Below are 18,439 nucleotides of genomic sequence, written 5' to 3'. Positions count from 1 at the left end.
ACGAGTTTTGACACAAACTTGGCAGACCCGTGTCTCATACCCAAATATTCAGTGATAATGGACTGAACTGAACCGTAACTAATCTGCACATCCTCTGATGGTGATTCGACGATTTCCCTTCACAACTGCATGCACATCTGCGATGTTTTTCTCAGTTCTGCTGGTTGTGGGTCTCCCAGAACGTCCGGCAATATCGACCTTTTTTCAGCCATCTTGGAAGCGCCTGAACCACTCGTACATTTGTGTACGGCTCATACACTCCTCTCCATACACTTTCTGCAACTTTGCGCAGGCCTCTCAGCAGGTATCACTAAGGTAACTTTCTGTCATTGTCAATGCGATGATCACACGCTACACACCTTTCTTCCGAGCACTGCTGTAAACAGAGGAAGTAAGCTAGAACGTTAAAACTTAGTGCGCAGGTACAACAAATTTCAAGGTCAGCTTGTGCCAAGCGGCTTCGCTCTCCGTGCTTTAGCTATGTTACCATGGCAACCGTCCGTATACTTATTGATTAGACCTCATATATATATATATATATTCACTATATATATAAATATATATATAGTGAATCCAAACAAAGAAGAACAAACATGAAAAAACAACGCGAGGACGTGGTACAAGTACTGTATTATCAGACGCTCAGGAAAGGAAGGAAAAAGGATTTAACATTTCGAGCAAAGCTCTTCTTCAGAAATAGAGGAAAGTCCAATAGAAAAGAAGTCGGAGGAAGAAAATCGTCCCGGCAGCGTCTAGCGAGAATGCCAGATGTATTTTACCGTTGTCAATGACAAGTGAAAAGCAGTCACATGTCTAGATGCGATTTGTCGCTTCTGATATACAGGAAACAGTCAATAATGATATCTTTGCCGATATTGCGAATTGCCAGCGTTAAGTACAATTAATACATAGATGGCGGTTTAATTTAAAACTGCTTCAGTTGCGTACATTGAATTAATATGCAGGTTTTTAATTAGTGTTTGATTATGCGGGTTTCTGTAACTGTTACATCTATACTCGTTTATCGCAGGGTTTTGGTTAAAAATAATGATATATATAAATCAGCGACAAATGAATCATCTCCGTCCACTTTGTAAATAGAACTAATGGCACATTCATTGACGCCACACTTGCGGCCTAAAACAGCGAAGTTTTTGCCGTTATCATTTCTTGATCACCTCTGCCTATTCATGTAGAGAATACGGTCGTCTGCCACGTTTGTTAGGAGAGAGACAGAGAGAGACAGAGAGTGAGAAAGATGGAGGGGGAGACAGTGAGTGACAGAGAGAAACAGAGAGAGAGAATACGGTCGTCTGCCATGTTTGTTAGTCTCATAGTGAAGGGAGACTCGTACGTATGAAAAAATACGCAGTCCAACAGCATGGTCATTTAAACACAGGAGATGGCCAGTGCACTCTAGAATTGCGATTGGTTGCTGGGGAGTGTTTTTACGGTCCACGTAGGATCTTCGACTGATCGCCGACCATGTTATCACAGATCAATCCGTGATAAGCGTTGTGGTATGACGTCAGTGTCTGGGGAGGCTGACCGGAAGGGCGAGTTGACCGGAAGGGGAAAAAGGGCAGAGGGAGCCTCGATCGGGATTCGTGCCCTTTTCGAACGGGGTTGTGGTCAGGACAAGACGTGTCAAGCGACGGTCTGGGTTTGGGAGAAGCAGCTGCTATTCCTGGTGTTCTTTGGGTCCGGGCAAGTTTCAAGGATCGGATGCCGCAAGACAGGCTTGCAGTCGAGGAAAGGAAAACCGAGGTAAGGCGATTACATCTACTCGCACGCATACACCACAAGCTATTTCGGCCCCACGTGCAGAAATTCGCCGCGATGGCAGCCACCAAGATTAGGATCGCCAGCGATGTGATCAGGCCTTTTAATGGCGATGGAGATGTGATGGCTTGGATACGAAAAATTAGGCTCGTTGCCAAGTTGCAAGGAATAATTGATGTGGCGAGTCCCATGGCTCTATACTTGGAAGGGAGCGCCCTGACCCTCTACCTAGAAATGGACGAGGAAGAAAGATTAAGTGCAGAGAACGTCGAACGGAGGTTGAGAGAAGCGTATACGGAGAGCGAATACGCTGCCTTCGTAAAACTAGGAACGATTAGATGGTGTGGGGGGGGGGAGAACAGGTGGATGAGTACGCGGCGGAAGTGCGTAGACTAGTCACGCTGGCTGGATTTACGGGAGAAGGCCTGGACAGAGCGGCGCGGCTGGCGTTTGTAAATGGATTCCCCGACGACGTAGGGATCCGATTGCAGCAGTTGCCTGGCGGGAGAAAGATGGCGCTCAGCGAGCTAGTAGCGCAAGCTCGCGTGTTGACACAGCACGTCGGACGGAAGCCGATAGCGATGGCGGCGACAGAGGCGCGTTCCGACAGACGACAGCCTGAGAACGGCGTGAGGAAGCCTACCGAGCAACGACAGCGGCCGTTCTCGGGCCGGTGTTTCAAATGTCAGGGGCCGCACATGGCGAGGGAATGCGCCGAATCGGGGCCCGTCTGCTATCGATGCAGGAAGACTGGGCACATCGCCCGTGATTGCGACCAGGGAAACGACTGTGGGGAAGTTGCTGCCTCTCAAATTTTCCCCGCAACCAAGTAGAGGCGCTTGTGGAGACGCTGCCCGTGGTCGAAGTCGAGGTCGAGGGGAAGAAGTTCAAGGCCCTTGTGGACACGGGTTGCACGACTACCCTCGTGACGCCAAGGGTGGCGAAGAAATGGGATGGGACGAGTAGCGTCCGGGCGGTCGAAGGTAGAGAGATCCGTTGCAGGGGAAGCTCCAGTCTGGAGATAGCGTTGCCAAGCGCGGCGCTGAGGCTACGGGTGATCGTGATCGACTATGTGATAGACGGGGTTGATGTCGTGTTGGGGATGGACGCCATCAACCGTCTTGGTGGCGTTAGGATTGCAGGAGATGAGGTCACGTTCGGAAGCGTGGGGGCATCGTGCGCCGTGAGTCGGGACGGCCAGGGAGAGCAGAGCCCCGTCGAGGACAGCGCCGCTTACACCATCGAAGACAAAGATTTTCAGGCGGCGTTTGATGGTCGTAGGTGGACGATAGAGTGGCGATGGAAGGACGAGCCCCCACTACTAAAGAACAGGGTGAGCTGCTACCAGCATACGTTGAAAGGTCACGCCGGCGTCGAGTTCGACGAGGAGGTAGAGAGATGGTTCAAGGAAGGAGTCCTTGTCCCGTGGAAAGAGGAGGTGGTGAGTGGAGTGCTGCCTCTGATGGCGGTGGTGCAGCCGACGAAAGGAAAAGTCAGACCGGTGCTGGACTTTAGGGAACTGAACGACCATATATCGTGCCACACGGGAGGCGAGGCAACGGACGTTTGCGGTGAGACGTGTGTGGAGACAGTCGACCAAGGCAGCGACGATCGTCGACTTGAAGTCGGCATATTTGCAGCTCCGTGTGAGTGACAAGCTGTGGCGATACCAGCTGGTGCGGTACAAGGGCCGGACGTACTGTTTAACCAGGCTGGGTTTCGGGCTGAATTCCGCTCCGAAAATTATGGCGATGGTGCTCAAGTCCATCCTAGGGAAAGAGGAGAGGATAAGGAAAGCCACCAGTTCCTACATCGACGACATTTTGGTTGACGAGACTGTAGTGCCAGCCACCGAGGTAGTGAGACACCTGGAGAGGTTCGGGCTGATTGCGAAGCCGCCTGAGTCGATGGTGGGGGAGCTGCGCTGGGGCTGAAGCTACAAAAAGACAGATCGGGCGAGCTGGTGTTCCGGAGAGGAAACGAGATCCCAGAGCTGAGTTCCAGCGTCAGCAGGAGAGAGTTGTTCTCGGTTTGTGGGAAGTTGATCGGACACTATCCGATCGCTGGTTGGTTGCGCATAGCATGTAGTTACATCAAGAGACGAGCAGAGGGGGAGAGTTGGAGTGACAAGGTAGGAGAGGCGACGGTGGCGATGATGCGGGAAATCCTGGAGAGAACGAGAGCGGAAGACCCGGTCAGAGGAAACTGGTATGTGCCCAAGACGGAGTGCGAGACGGTTTGGTGTGATGCTAGCAGTATAGCGATAGGGGTTGTGTTGGAGATCGAAGGTGCTGAGGTGGAGGATGCGGCCTGACTACGGAAAGCGGACGACTTCAACCACATCAATGTCGCCGAACTAGATGCGGTGCTGAAGGGGGTGAACTTGGCCCTGAGATGGGGACTGCGCTCGATCGAGATCCGGACGGATTCGGCCACCGTGGTCGGCTGGGTAGGAACAGTAATTATCAGCGAGAAGAGAGTCCGGACGAAAGGTGCCGCGGAGATGTTGGTGAAACGCCGCCTATGAGTTCTGGGAGGGCTGATCGCCGAGTTCGGACTGAAGCTGAACGTGGTTTTCGTGCCTTCGGAAAGAAACAGGGCGGACGCACTGACCAGGGTGAAAAGGGCGTGGCTGGAGGAACCGGAGAAAGCAAGGAAAGGGATAGCGGCAGCGTGTCGGCTGGGTGACTCCGAACTGAAGGAGCTACATGCTATGCACCACTTGGGGGTGGATAGGACCCTGTATCTGGCGAAAATGGTTGATGCTGACGTCACTAGGAGAAACGTTAAGAAAGTGGTCGCGAAATGTGACAGATGCCAGTCCATTGACCCCGCCCCGGGTGGGCATGAGCAGGGGAACCTCTCAGTAGAGTGCAACTGGAGGAGACTGGCTGTGGATGTGACGCACTACCGTCAGGAAATGTATCTCAGCATGGTCGACTGCGGGCCGGGCCGGCTGGCCATTTGGAGGGAGCTGAGGACAGGCATTGCCGATGAGATTGCCCGCATTCTGAACAGGATATTTTTGGAGAGGGGTCCTGTAGAAGAACTGCTAATGGACAACGGGGCGGCGTTTCGTTCGAAAGCGTTGGGAGAGATGCTTGACCGGTGGAAGGTGCGACGATTATTTAGAGCGGCGCATAGGCCGAGTGGCAACGGAATCGTTGAGAGGCACCATCGGACGATCAAGGCCATGGCTGAAAGGGGGCACATTTCGCCCCTGGAAGCGGTCTACTGGTACAACATGTCTCCCCGATCCGGACAAGCGGAAGAGTCTGTGCCGCACAGAGCGGTGTTTAAATATGAATGGAGGCATCCCAGTAAGACGCCGGAGTTCTGCGAGGAAGAGAAGGGACCCGCCGGCGTGAAAGTAGGGAGGAAGTTTGGGTCAAGCCGCCGAAGGCACGCTGCACATCACAATGGGGCAGGGGAACAGTGACAGCGGTCAATTCCAGAAACAATGTATCTGTGGATGGAATGCCGCGTCACGTGCTGGATCTGCGCAGGATAGCCACTTCGTCAGATGAAGAGTGCGATGGAAACGAGCCACCTAGCTTGAGAAGATCTCGACGTGTAAGGCGCCCGCCCGGTTGGATGGCGGACTTCGAATTGGAGTAGGGGTGAACGTAATATTTAAGATCAGGGTGGCGTGTGGTATGAAGTCAGTGTCTGGGGAGGCTGACCGGAAGGGCGAGTTGACCGGAAGGGGAGAAAGGGCAGAGGGAGCCTCGATCGGGATTCGTGCCCTTTTCGAACGGGGTTGTGGTCAGGACAAGACGTGTCAAGCGACGGTCTGGGTTTGGGAGAAGCAGCTGCTGTTCCCGGTGTACTTTGGGTCGGGGCAAGCTTCAAGGATTGGATACCGCAAGACAGGCTCGCAGTCGAGGAAAGGAAAACCGAGGTAAGGCGATTACATCTACTCGTACGCACACACCACAAAGTGTAACATCGATTCACAACTGAACGCACCGTGTTATCCCGAATCACTGCTGAATAAATCAGTGATAAACAAAGCTACACGTACTACATTTGTGGATGATAAGATAAATAATAATAGTTATCGCCAAGCCAACATGGCAGTCCCAAAATTAGGACGAAAGCTGCCGTGAATTAGCTCCAAGAAGCCATCGCCTCTAGCTAGCTATGTGACACACGAAACCTGTGTCCTTTATAACCTTCGAACAGGGGAGGTCAGCAGCTTCCCCTTGCTGGTTTGGCATCTGCAGACTAGACTAGTTTCAGGGTGTTGCCCCTTGTCAATGCAGAGCAGCCAAGCTCCAGCCAGGCGGCGCTACTGACTGTCTGTTCGAAGGTTATTTATCTAATTTCAGTGGAATCTATCCACTGGTTTTCAGAAATAGAGTTATTAATATTTCTAAGTCTCTCTGAAGGAGACTACAGAAGCCTTACACAGACGGGACAAACAAACATAGAGGGCGAAGAAGTTGCTTTACTACAAACGAAAGTGTTTTGGATGATGATATACAAATATCATGCGGTTAAAAATTATATATTTTTCTCTTTTTAAATTTCAAAATTAAACGTGATAATCATTTTTAATTGCAAATTTTGCAATGTGTGTAACTGAAGGAAAGGCATCCAACCGCCAGGTTCGAACCTTTACGTTTCCTTCTGGCCCCACTTACCTGGTTCCAGTCACTCGCAGCAAGTTCATGACTGGCTTCCATCTTTTCGCGAATATATCCAGTGACAGGTATCTCTTCTCCAGCTTGATCTTACTATCGAGGTGGAAACTAAAAAAGTTGACCAGCCCTTGGCCGGAGAGACGAAGGTACCTACCACTATCCCGCTTACTTGTGTCTTCCATACTGTTTCTTTCAGTGTGGCTACTACACAGAAAAAAAAACAAGCTTTCCTTTCCCTGTTAAGGGAGGGAGGCGGCACAATCTTGATAATAGACTCAGCCGAGTCTATGCATTTATGAGCATATATTTATCCCCGTCTGGTGAGGATGTATTCAATCTGGTTAGTTTGTTTCTGATAAGATCCTTGTCATCACCCCACTCTTTTCTCCTTTATGGCCCTATCAACGTTACTGTTCCACCACCACATCACCCTTGGTCTGTTGCCGTTAGAAGACTGTCCCGTAAGAACCTCCAGTTGTCCTCTGCATCATATATCTATATCTCCCTCCTCATCATAAGTCTCATTGAGGATATCTCTAAATTTTTGCCCATTTGAGCGACCCTTGGGCTCCATATTGACTTGTGTCTCAGAATCTTTCTGGCCCTATGCCTGAAATCACAAATCACTAGCTTATGTTGAGTTATACATTCTTCCCCTGGGAAGAATCTTGCATTTATGAGCATATATTTACCCCTGTCTGGTGAGGATGTATTCAATCTGGCCAGTGTGTCCCCCAGATTGATAAGTGATCAGATGGTTGGCGGTTTTTCTGAAGTTGGTGTTGCAGACCAGTAAGCCATGAGCATAGTAAAACTCCAGTAGCTTTGTCCCCTCCTCATTTCTGGAAGCAAAGCCATAGCTGCCATGTCCAACATGTCCATTGAAGTCGCTGCTATGATGAGAATGTCGTCGTCAAGGTGATCCTCAGAAAAGATTCGTAGAAATGGTCCTTTTGAGCATCTGCAAATCCGGTGTGCAAAACAGTTGCAGAGATGTCACAGTTATTCTTAGCTTAATAATCCTATCACATCTCTAACTACCTCAATGACCTTATCCATCCATTTCACTGCTAGTAGAATACCTACACCACCTAGGCCTTCATTGTTGCCTTCCCAGAAAAATTTGTATCTATGTTCTTTGCCCGTAAGCAGTCTAGCTGAGGCTACCCTCCATCATACCTCTTGAACACAGCACACATCTACGTCTCCACTCAAACATCTCAAGTATCTCTCCAGACCTACCTTTCACAGTGCCAGCTCTGAGCTTGTAGAACTGGGAGGAAGATGGGGGGGAATGTTTTCAGCTCTTGGAAAGAAAAAGATCCTTGGAGTCATGGGACTTTGTGTTCAAGATCTTCAAATGTCAGGCCTCTCGGAGGCAACTACAAGTGACAGAGACCATTGGCGATATACTGTACTTGAGAAAGCTTGTCAAGCCAAGTGAAATCGTAGTTGTGGCCGTTGCCAGTGTCATGTAAATGGCACCCATGCTGGTGGCATGTAAAAAGCACCCATTACACTATTGCAGTGGTTGGCATCAGGAAGGGCATCCAGCCATGGAAACCATGCCAAATCAAACTGGAACCTACTGCAGCTCCTTAGCTTACCAGTTCCAGTCAAACCGTCTAACCCATGCCAGCATGGAAAGCAGACGTTAAATGATGATAACAAGATAATGGCTTTGTGGATGAAAGTGTCCTGAATGCCGGAATCGCCACAATTCCTGCATGTATGTGTAGAACATACATTACAAGATGCAAAGAAGAGTAAAAGGGTCTGAACATCATACGGCTGGATCTGGTTAATGCATATGGTTCTCTAAGTTGTTGATGGAAGCAATAGACTTCGTCTATATACTGAAGAATATTAAGATTCTGATGAGGAACTATGTAATCCATTTAAACCATTTTCAACGATGACTCGAACCAAATCCAACGACTGGCACCCATGCCAACCTCTCCTTCATTGAACACTAAACTCTGCTTGCGAAGACCTGTTGGGGCAAGTGAAATTGGAATCGAAATCGTAATTGAACCATACACGATGACTGGCACCTGCGACAGTGGTGCACTGACAGCACTGTCCGAGCGTGTTAATTGCCAGAGCAGCTGTCTGGCTTCCGTGTTAGTGGCTCGTAAATAGCACCATTTGAGCGTAATCGTTACCAGAGTCACCTTCTAGCACTTGTGGTGGTGGCACATTAGAAAATCATTCAAGCGAGGTTGTTGCCAGTGCCGCTGGACTGGCTCCCATGTAGGCGGCACATAAAAAACACCTTTTGAGTGAGGCTGTTGCCAGTACCGTATGACTGGCCTTCATGCCTGTGGCATGTAAAAAGCACCCACTACACTCTTGGAGTGGTTGGCGTTAGGAAGGGCATCCAGCTGTAGAAACTCTGCCAAATCAGATTGGAGCCTAGTGCAGCCATCTGGCTTGCCAGTCCTCAGTCAAATCGTCCAACCCATGCCAGCATGGAAAGTGGACGTTAAATGATGATGATGATGACTCGGTGGGAGCAGCAGAGTCTACTGAGTGCTTTTGCTTTGTAGCACTAGCATTAGTGAGGTCACTGAGTAACTTGCAAGAATGAAGAGACTAAAGGAGGCTTCGTGAACGAGAAAAGAATAGGAGCGAGAATGTGGATTTAGGTGTGGGGGGATGGATGACAGAGGGTGTGGTATTACAAAGAGAAACAGATTTATAGCTGTAAGAAGATAATGTGACTGAAAAGGAAAACAATAAGAAAATAGAACCTTGTATTGGTTTGGATAACAATGTCAGATTTTATTTGAATCAGTAATATTTAATAAGACATCATTTCAAGCGATATAAATCTGCATTTGAATTTGTTGGTGTTAAAAATGTTCTGTAGCTGAATGAGGGAAAAATCTCCTTCACTATGATGAAGATGATAACGTGATTGAACCACACACACTCAATGGTTTCTCACCATAAAAAGCAAAGACAGTGCAATCAATACATGGCCTATGACGACATGTTTAACATCTTCTTTTTGTATTTTGCAACCATTGAATCAAAGGTATCTGACAATGCTTTTCTTTTTTGTGGTTTCTGAAAAAGCAAGACAAACCAGTAATTAATGTGGAGGGATAGGTGCAAATGCAGAACAACATGAATTTGAGGTGTATGTACATTTGATATTCTAAGAGTTTTTTTACATTTTGAGCCAATGCTCTTCGACAGGAAAGAATAAGCAGAAATAAATAGAGAGAGAATGAAAGAAAAAAACGTGTTGAGTTCAGAAGTCTAACATGTGTGTGTTTCTTTGTGTCTGTGTTTGTTTCCCACCAACTAGTTGACAACCGGTGTTGGTATGTTTACATCCCTGTCAATTAGCAGTCCAGCAAAAAAGACTGATAAAATACTGTATTTTAATGTGTATAAGGAACCCCGTAATTTTTGAGGTTTAAAATTTGGAAAAACGGTTTTGTAAGGGATTATGCTATCCATGTACAAGAAACTCCCAGATTTTTTTTAACCTAATTTTTGACAAAAAACGGGTTCCTTATACATGTTAAAATACGGTAAGTACTAAAACTTACAAAAATTTAAGTACTGGGGTCAGTTCATTCGACTAAAATTCTTCAATGTGGTGCCCCAGCATGGCCACATTCTAATGACTGAAACAAGTAAAAGATAAAAATAACACGTACTTGACTCTGTTTTTGGTTGCTTTGGAATTCTCTGATCCTTTTCTCTTTAATCTTCCTCCCTGCTTTAGCGACAGGCAATCCTTTGTCTCTATGACGATTCTTTGGTCCCAAATGCGATGGCATTATTTTCTGTTTCTGTGATTTACCATGGAATCTCTCTCTTTTGGCACCGGCTGTTGGCTGCTGTCCCTTGTCTTTCTTGGAAAAAATGTCTTTCTTTTGCCTCTGTGATAAAACTTGCTGTTGTCACAAGGAAATAAGAACAAAAATAAATAAATCATAAATCATACATATCGACACCAGTGTGGCTGTGTGGTAAGAAGCTTACTTCCCAACTACATGGTTCTGGGTTCAGTCACACTGTGTGGCACCTTGGGCAAATGTCTTCTACTATAGCCCCGGGACAACCAAAGCCATGTGAGTGGATTTCGTAGACAGAAACTGAAAGAAGCCCGTTGTATATATGTGTATATATATATATATATATGTGTATATATATATATATATATATATATGAGCGCCCTGAGAGAAAAGTTGGGCATAAGAAGCATCAAATGTGGTGTGCAAGAGAGGCGACTGCGCTGGTATGGTCATGTGTTATGTATGAATGAAGACAGCTGTGTGAGGAAGTGCCACTTCCTAACTGTGGAAGAGGTAGACCCAGGAAGACATGGGATGAGGTGGTGAAGCATGACCTTCGAACACTGGGCCTCCCAGAGGCAATGACAGGAGACCGGGACCTTTGAGGATGTACTATGATTGAGAAGACCCAGCAACTAAAGTGAGATCACATCCACGCTTGTGCGGCCCTGTTAAGAATACCTTAATGTGTTGGGCTATATAATATGCTTGAGAAGACCTGTTGAGTCAAGTAAAACCAATATCATAGCTAGGGCCGCTGCTCTTGGCTGGCTCCCGTGCTGGTGGCACATAAAAAGCACCATCCAAACATGGTCAATGCCAGGTCCACTTGACTGGCTACCATGTCGGTAGCACGTAAAAAGCACTAACCAAATGTGGCCAAAGTCAGTACCCCCAGACTGGCTCTCATGCCAGTGGCACATAAAAAGCACCATCTGAAAGTGGTTGATGCCAAGTCTGCCTGACTGGCCCTCGTGCCAGTGGCATGTAAAAGCACCCACTACACTCTTGGAGTAGTTGGTGTTAAGAAGGGCATCCAGGTGTAGAAACTTTGCCAGATCAGATTGGGAGCCTGGTGCAGCTGCTGGCTCTCCAGACCTTAGTCAAACCATCCAACCCATGCCAGCATGGAAAACGGACGTTAAACAATGAGGATGATGATGATGATGATGATGATATATATATGTATTTGTGTGTCTGTATTTGTCCCCTACCCACCATCATTTGACAATCTGATGTTGGTGTGTTTACATCCCTGTAACTTAGCGGTTTGGCAAAAGAGATCGATAGACTACGTACTAAGCTTAACAAAGAATAAATGCTGGGGTCGATTTGTTCGACTAAAGGCGGTGCTCCAGCATGGCTGCACTCAAATGACTGAACGAAGAAAAAAAAAAGGGTTAGAGAGGGCACCCAAAATTGGAAACCAAACCAAAAGGGACACTGGAACCTGGTGTGGCACTCTAGCTACCCAGCTCTTGTCAAACCCATGCCAGCAAGGAATAAGGATGTTAAATGATGATGCACACAATGATTCTTCAGTTTCTTGCCCCTCCCCGAAAACCAACATTTAATAATTACACGATATGAAAAAAATGACTGAGAATGCTTCAACATGGTTGATTGATATGCTAGAAATAGCAGCCACCCCTAATACCACCACCAATACTGCCATGAACAGCACCATGACCACCACCTGTGACGACAATAAAGCAGCTTACCTTAGATTTATCCAATCTTTTCTGTTTAACTTCTAAAGCTTTCCTGTTTTCCAAGGAAAATTCAACAATAAGTCTCTGAAAGATAGAATGAAACACTGAAAACTGGAGTGAAGCCCTTGATATATATTTTAGATGATGGAATATTACCACATGGTGACATCTGATAAAGTTATAATACAAACAGATAAGAGATGTTGATATACACACTGGAGTAAGCACATAAATGTGCAACAAGGTGGAAAAAAGAGTACTCAAATGCCAGAGGTATATATATATATATATATTTAATTATATGTATTTCTTCTATCTTAATGAATAAAAATTCTTCGGATAGAATAAATGGGTTAATAGAAACCAAGGTAGCAAAGAACACAAAATAACTGTGGTGTAGTTCCTGTTTTTGAGGCAGAAACTCCTTGAAATTTTGGGTATTTGAGTATATTTAAAAATTTAAGGAATGGAGAAAATGCATGTTATAACTGCATACTTTATTCCTACATATGTTTCAAAGGATTACAACCTATGTGATCCATAGGGATCTGTGATGTTAAAATTGTAACCTTCTCTTCAGGGAATGCATGGGAATCATCTTAAACGTAAGACATTATGACCGAGTATGAAAACAATAGATGGATAAGGTTATGACATGATTCATTTTCATATATATATATATATATATATATATAATATTGTGAAATAATAATATCAAAAGACTTTTCACAAAAATATACATGTAAAATAATATTGTATTAAAAATATTCTTTTATTCGTCTCAGTCATTAAGTTACAGACAAGCATGCAAACAAAACTATCTAAGTGTTCACAATAAAGGCCAATAACTCTAGGTTTCACTGCTTAAATTTGTGGAAACAAACCCCCAAAAAACTGTGTATCTCAGGAATCTATGGTTCAATTTACATGAAACTTTATTTTATTCCATTTGTATTCACATTTCAGGGGTTTCTTACATTCAGAGTATTTTCCCATTAAGCATCGTTTTGGCTGTATTAAATTACAGACAAGCACGCATGGAAGCAATCACAGACTTTTAGAAGTATATATATGTGTATAAGGCAGTGAGTTGGCAGAATCGTTAGCACGCTGGGTGAAATACTAAGCAGTATTTTGTTTGTCTTTATGTTCAGAATTCAAATTCCTCCGAGGTCGACTTTGCCTTTCATCCTTTCGGGGTTGATAAATTAAGTACCAGTTGCATACTGGTATAAATTACAGTTGACAGTAATATGAACACAAAAGGGTTGACCCCTCATCTCTGCCTCCTCCTTGATATCTACAATGAAGAGGAGGAGGAGGGTTGAGCACAAAATGGAGTCTAGTAAAAAGATTGCTTACTTTATCTGAACCAAAGACATCTGGGTTATTATTTGTATTTCGAAGAGCAGTCAAAGCATGTTGGTGTTCTTGGAAGCTCACAAAACCATATCCCAGGGAACGACTAACACCTTGTGCACTGGTGCGACTCATATCACGCATGATTCGACTCTGGGGAGAGAAAGAAAATATTTTGAAGAAACAGGAGTTAAGATTTATGGATACTAGAAAATAGAAAATGGAAGTTGCTAGAAATTACAGAAGGGTATATGTGTGTGTGTGCATATCATCACCATTGATATTTCATTAATACCAGAAGATTACTATTTTTAAATCTCACAACATAACATGGCAGTCCTGGTTTAGGACTAAACCAGGACTGCCATGTTATGTTGGCAAACAATCTTTACTACAAAGTACTGTTGCTGAATATCTCTCGTTGTGAGATTTAAAAATAGTAATTTTCTAATTTATAAATCAGTGACTAGTTGTTACTTTGAAAATTATACATTTCGAACGGGAATTTGGCAGCGTCACCTCTAGCCAAACAATTATTGTGCTGATGAAGAGAAATAACCCAGAAATCGCGATACACAGATATTGTTTTGAGCTGGGTGGCGGGTGCTAGATTCCCTTGTTTGAAAATATAAGGATACAGATCATGTCATATAGCCACCTGGAGATGATGTCTCCAAGGGCTAAATTAAAGTAATATTCGTCCTAAACCAGGACTGCCATATCATGTTGGCAAACAACCTTTACTTCATTAATATCTATCTAATTATCTGCTTGCCAGCCTGTGTATTTCTCTATCCATTCATTATTGATGATAGAAGCAATACTGGTTCAAAATAAGTCTGCATACATTATTGAACAGGGATTATGCAATCATTATCCACAAAACTGCAGTATTCACCTTGAGAAAGTTTTTCATATAGATGCCTAGTGCTGAAAAGCACAGAGATGTATCAGTCGCAGATGAAGAGCATCCAGTAGAGGTGCTGAAATTAATCAGGATTTCAGCATCTTTACACATCATCAGTAACAAGGATTCACTATCAACTGCATGCTTAAACAAATTTTGTATATATACACCTACATAAATACATGTAACATGCTTAGCCTGAACTGTCACCTCAGGCACCAGCACCCTTTGCACCTGTCAAGATGAGGAGGCTCAATCACTTGGATAGGAGTTAACAGCAGTACCAACAACATAAGTTGAATTGCACTCAATCAGCTAAGAGAGGACAAAATAATGTTATAAGTAAAAACCAGAAGTCTTGTGAGATACAGCTACCCAGGGTTTCCTCGTTGAAACATTAATTTATTCTGGATTTTTTCAAGCTGAGAACTAGACTGTTTGTCAGTTGTTTTTGAAGTAGATGATGTTTTATATATACACATGTATATAAATATATACATATATATACATACACACACACACACACATATATATATATATATATATATATATATATATATATATATATATATATATATATATATATATATATATATATATATATATATACATACATACATACACAAATATATAAACATACACACACACACACACATATATATATATATATATATATATATATATATACATACACAGCGCCGCCTTACTGACACTTGTGCCAGTAGCACGTGAACAAAACATTTGAGCAAGGTCGTTGCCTGTGCTGCTGGACTGACTCCTGTGCAGGTGGCACGTAAAAAACACCATTTGAGCGTGGCCATTGCCAGTACCGCCTGACTGGCCCTTGTGCTGGAGGCACATAAAAGCACCCACTACACTCTCAGAGTGGTTGGCGTTGGGAAGGGCATTCAGCTGTAGAAACTTTGCCAGATCAGATTGGAGCCTGGTGCAGCCATGTGGTTCACCAGTCCTCAGTTAAATCGTCCAACCCATGCTAGCATGGAAAGCGGACATTAAATGATGATGATATATATACATATATATACATACACACACATATATATATATACATACACATACATATAAATATACATACACACATACACATCAATTATATACATATATTTTATGACTTTACTGAAGCAGAACAGTACTTAATAACCAGTCGTTAGAACTCAATACACCTATGCTTTAGAGAAAGATGTTAATCAAGGACAGAGTGGAATATATATTAACGACTGATAAAAGAATAGGAATCGTGTAATCACCATCATAGCCTACATTTTGATACCTCTGAGGAAGCTATAGGATGCTGCACAAGCACTTAGTTTAGAGTGCACTGCTTCTTATAGCAGAAACAACTGTAAGCTAATGAATGCGATTACATAACTCCACTTCTCATCATTTACACATACAAGTATAATTCATTGATGATGATGAAGAATGAATGAATGAATGAGTGAAAACAATACCTCAGTGATCACACACTTCTTATCATTGACAGCTTTAAGAAAGACCTCCTTTAACTTTTTGTCTGTGACAAACGTTGGAATATTCTGGACACACAGCCTTGTATTGGAGACAAATATATTAGGGTCTTTTAACTTCTGACGACGCCTCATTTCTGCCTGAAAGTTAAGAAGAGAGAGAGAGATGAAGAAAATAAAGTAAACTTTATAATCAAATACAATCATTAAAATATAGTGTATTTGTGTTGAATTTCATAAACAGTAGGTGTAGAATCCCACTGTGTGAGTGTGTATGTATATATATATATATATATATATATATATAGAAGTTTCAGGTGTGGAAGCAAGGTCTAGAATTGAAGGGCCTTAGAGTCAACCTAGCTAAAACCAAAATCCTAATAAGTAGGAAGGTAGATAAAACACAAACCCCTTCAGGTAGATGGCCCTGCTCAGTATGTAGAAAAGGAGTAGGTAGTAACTCTATAAGATGTACCCGGTGCAAGCTATGGACACATAAGAGGTGCAGCAACATCAAAGGCAGGTTAACTAGCAAGTTAGTTTTTGTTTGTGGCAGATGTTCAGGTGCAATAAAGACTGCAAACAAACAGGAAACAACTTCTATCTCATTCCAGGGTGAAAAACTAGAGGTAGTCGATAGCTTCCGCTATCTGGGCGACCAAGTTAGTAGTGGGGGTGGGTGCGCTGAAAGTGTAGCTGCTAGAATAAGAATAGCCTGGGCAAAGTTTAGAGAGCTCTTACCCCTGCTGGCGACAAAGGGACTCTCACTCAGAGTAAAAGGCAGACTGTATGACGCATGCGTACGAACAACCATGCTACATGGCAGTGAAACATGGGCTGTAACTGCTGAGGACATACGTAAGCTCGCAAGGAATGAAGCCAGTATGCTCCGTTGGATGTGTAATGTCAATGTGAATACCCGTCAGAGTGTAAGTATCTTGAGAGAAAAGCTGAACATTAGAAGCATCAGTTGTGGCGTGCAAGAGAGACGATTGCGCTGGTATGGACATGTGGTGAGAATGGAGGAGGATAGCTGCGTGAAAAAGTGCCACACCCTAACAGTTGAGGGAACCCGTGGAAGAGGTAGGCCCAGGAAGACCTGGGCTGAGGTGGTGAGGCAAGACCTTCGTACATTGGGCCTCACCGAGGCGATGACTACGGACCGAGACCTTTGGAAATGGGCTGTGCGTGAGAAGACCCGGCAAGCCAAGTAAGATCGTTGCCAGTGCCCCTGGACTGGTTCTTGTGCGGGTGGCACATGAGATGCACCATTTTGAGCGTGGCCGTTGCCAGTACCGCCTGACTGGCTCCTGTAGGATTTTCGAGCGAGATCGTTGCCAGTGCCCCTGGACTGGCTTGTGCGGGTGGCACATAAAAGACACCATTTCGAGCGTGGCCGTTTTCGTGCGGGTGACACGTAAAAGCACCCACTACACTCTCTGAGTGGTTGGCGTTAGGAAGGGCATCCAGCTGTAGAAACTCTGCCAAATCAGACTGGAGCCTGGTGTTGCCATCCGGTTTCACCAGTCCTCAGTCAAATCGTCCAACCCATGCTAGCATGGAAAGCGGACGTTAAACGATGATGATGATGATGATGATGATATTCGCCTTGCTGGCACTTGTGCCGGTGGTACGTGGAAAAACATTCAAGTGAGGTCATTGCCAGTGCCGCTGGACTGGCTCCTGTGCAGGTGGCACGTAAAATACACCATTTTGAGCGTGGCCATTGCCAATACTGCCTGACTGGCATTCGTGCCGGTGGCACGTAAAAGCACCCACTACACTCTTAGAGTGGTTGGCGTTAGGAAAGGCATCCAGCTGTAGAAACTCTGCCAAATTAGATTGGAGCCTGGTGTAGCCATCTGGTTTGCCAGTCCTCAGTCAAACCGTCCAACTCATGCTAGCATGGAAAGCAGATGATGATATACTAGAAGCAGACTGGACTATGATAATCTATGTGGAGACTAAACTTTACAGTAGCAGTCGTACATCTATTTGTACATAGAAGATAAAATGTGTGTATGTGTGTGTGTGTAATTGGTGTGTGAGGTGGAGTATCCAATGTTTGGAGTAAAATCGTTTTTCAGAGTAAAGTTGACAGGAGGGAAATCAAATAAAGATAGCAGCGTTTTACATCCTCTATGTTTAAGTAATTGGCTGCAACTGATGGGGAACACAAGACAGTTTGAGCTGCATACACAGGAAAGAAGGAAAGAGAAATGAAATGAAGGGAAGAAACGGGTGAGTTGGAGGAAGAATTGAGGCAAAATGTGAGTTCATCATCATCATCGTTTAACGTCCATTCCAATGTTCGAAGGTCATACTTCACCACCTCATCCCATGTCTCTCTGGGTCTCTCTCTACCCTGGATTCCTTCCACTGTTTGGGAGTGGCACTTCTTCACACAGCTCTCCTCGTCCATCCACAATACATGACCATACCATCACAAACGTCTCTCTTGCACGCCACATCCTATGTTTCTTATGTCCAGCATTTCTCTCAGGACGCTTACACTCTGTCATGTGTGCACACTGATCCAGTGGATCATACTAGCTTCATTTCTTCAAGGATTGATGAATGAAGAGGGGATGAAGGAGAAGAAGGAAAAACATTCAGTTAAACTTAGTGACATGGTGTTCAGTTTGAATATGAAATATTCCTTCCATTTCTTTTGAGTGTGTGAAGCCATGATGGAAGAAGATGCTGCACAGATAAGTGGGTAACCGAATGG

The 18,439-nt window shown here is 44.6% G+C and overlaps 1 protein-coding gene across 1 annotated transcript in view; it reads right to left on the bottom strand.

Annotated features, from left to right (window-relative positions):
* Positions 1–9,187: 9,187 nt before the first annotated feature.
* LOC106867243 (RNA-binding protein 28) overlaps positions 9,188–18,439 on the bottom strand; it is a 36,912-nt gene continuing 27,660 nt past the window's right edge. The window contains exons 16-20 of the mRNA XM_089348200.1: positions 15,694–15,849; positions 13,318–13,467; positions 11,965–12,039; positions 10,103–10,342; positions 9,188–9,500 (exon numbers count right to left, since the gene is read on the bottom strand). Coding sequence (XP_089204326.1) covers positions 9,414–9,500; positions 10,103–10,342; positions 11,965–12,039; positions 13,318–13,467; positions 15,694–15,849 — 708 coding nt within the window. The 3' untranslated portion in view covers positions 9,188–9,413. The remainder of the gene's footprint in view (positions 9,501–10,102; positions 10,343–11,964; positions 12,040–13,317; positions 13,468–15,693; positions 15,850–18,439) is intronic.

Source organism: Octopus bimaculoides, chromosome 2, assembly GCF_046866305.1.
Source record: "Octopus bimaculoides isolate indiv1 chromosome 2, ASM4686630v1, whole genome shotgun sequence".
NCBI lineage: Eukaryota > Metazoa > Mollusca > Cephalopoda > Octopoda > Octopodidae > Octopus > Octopus bimaculoides.
This window is presented reverse-complemented; position numbering and strand designations above follow the sequence as displayed.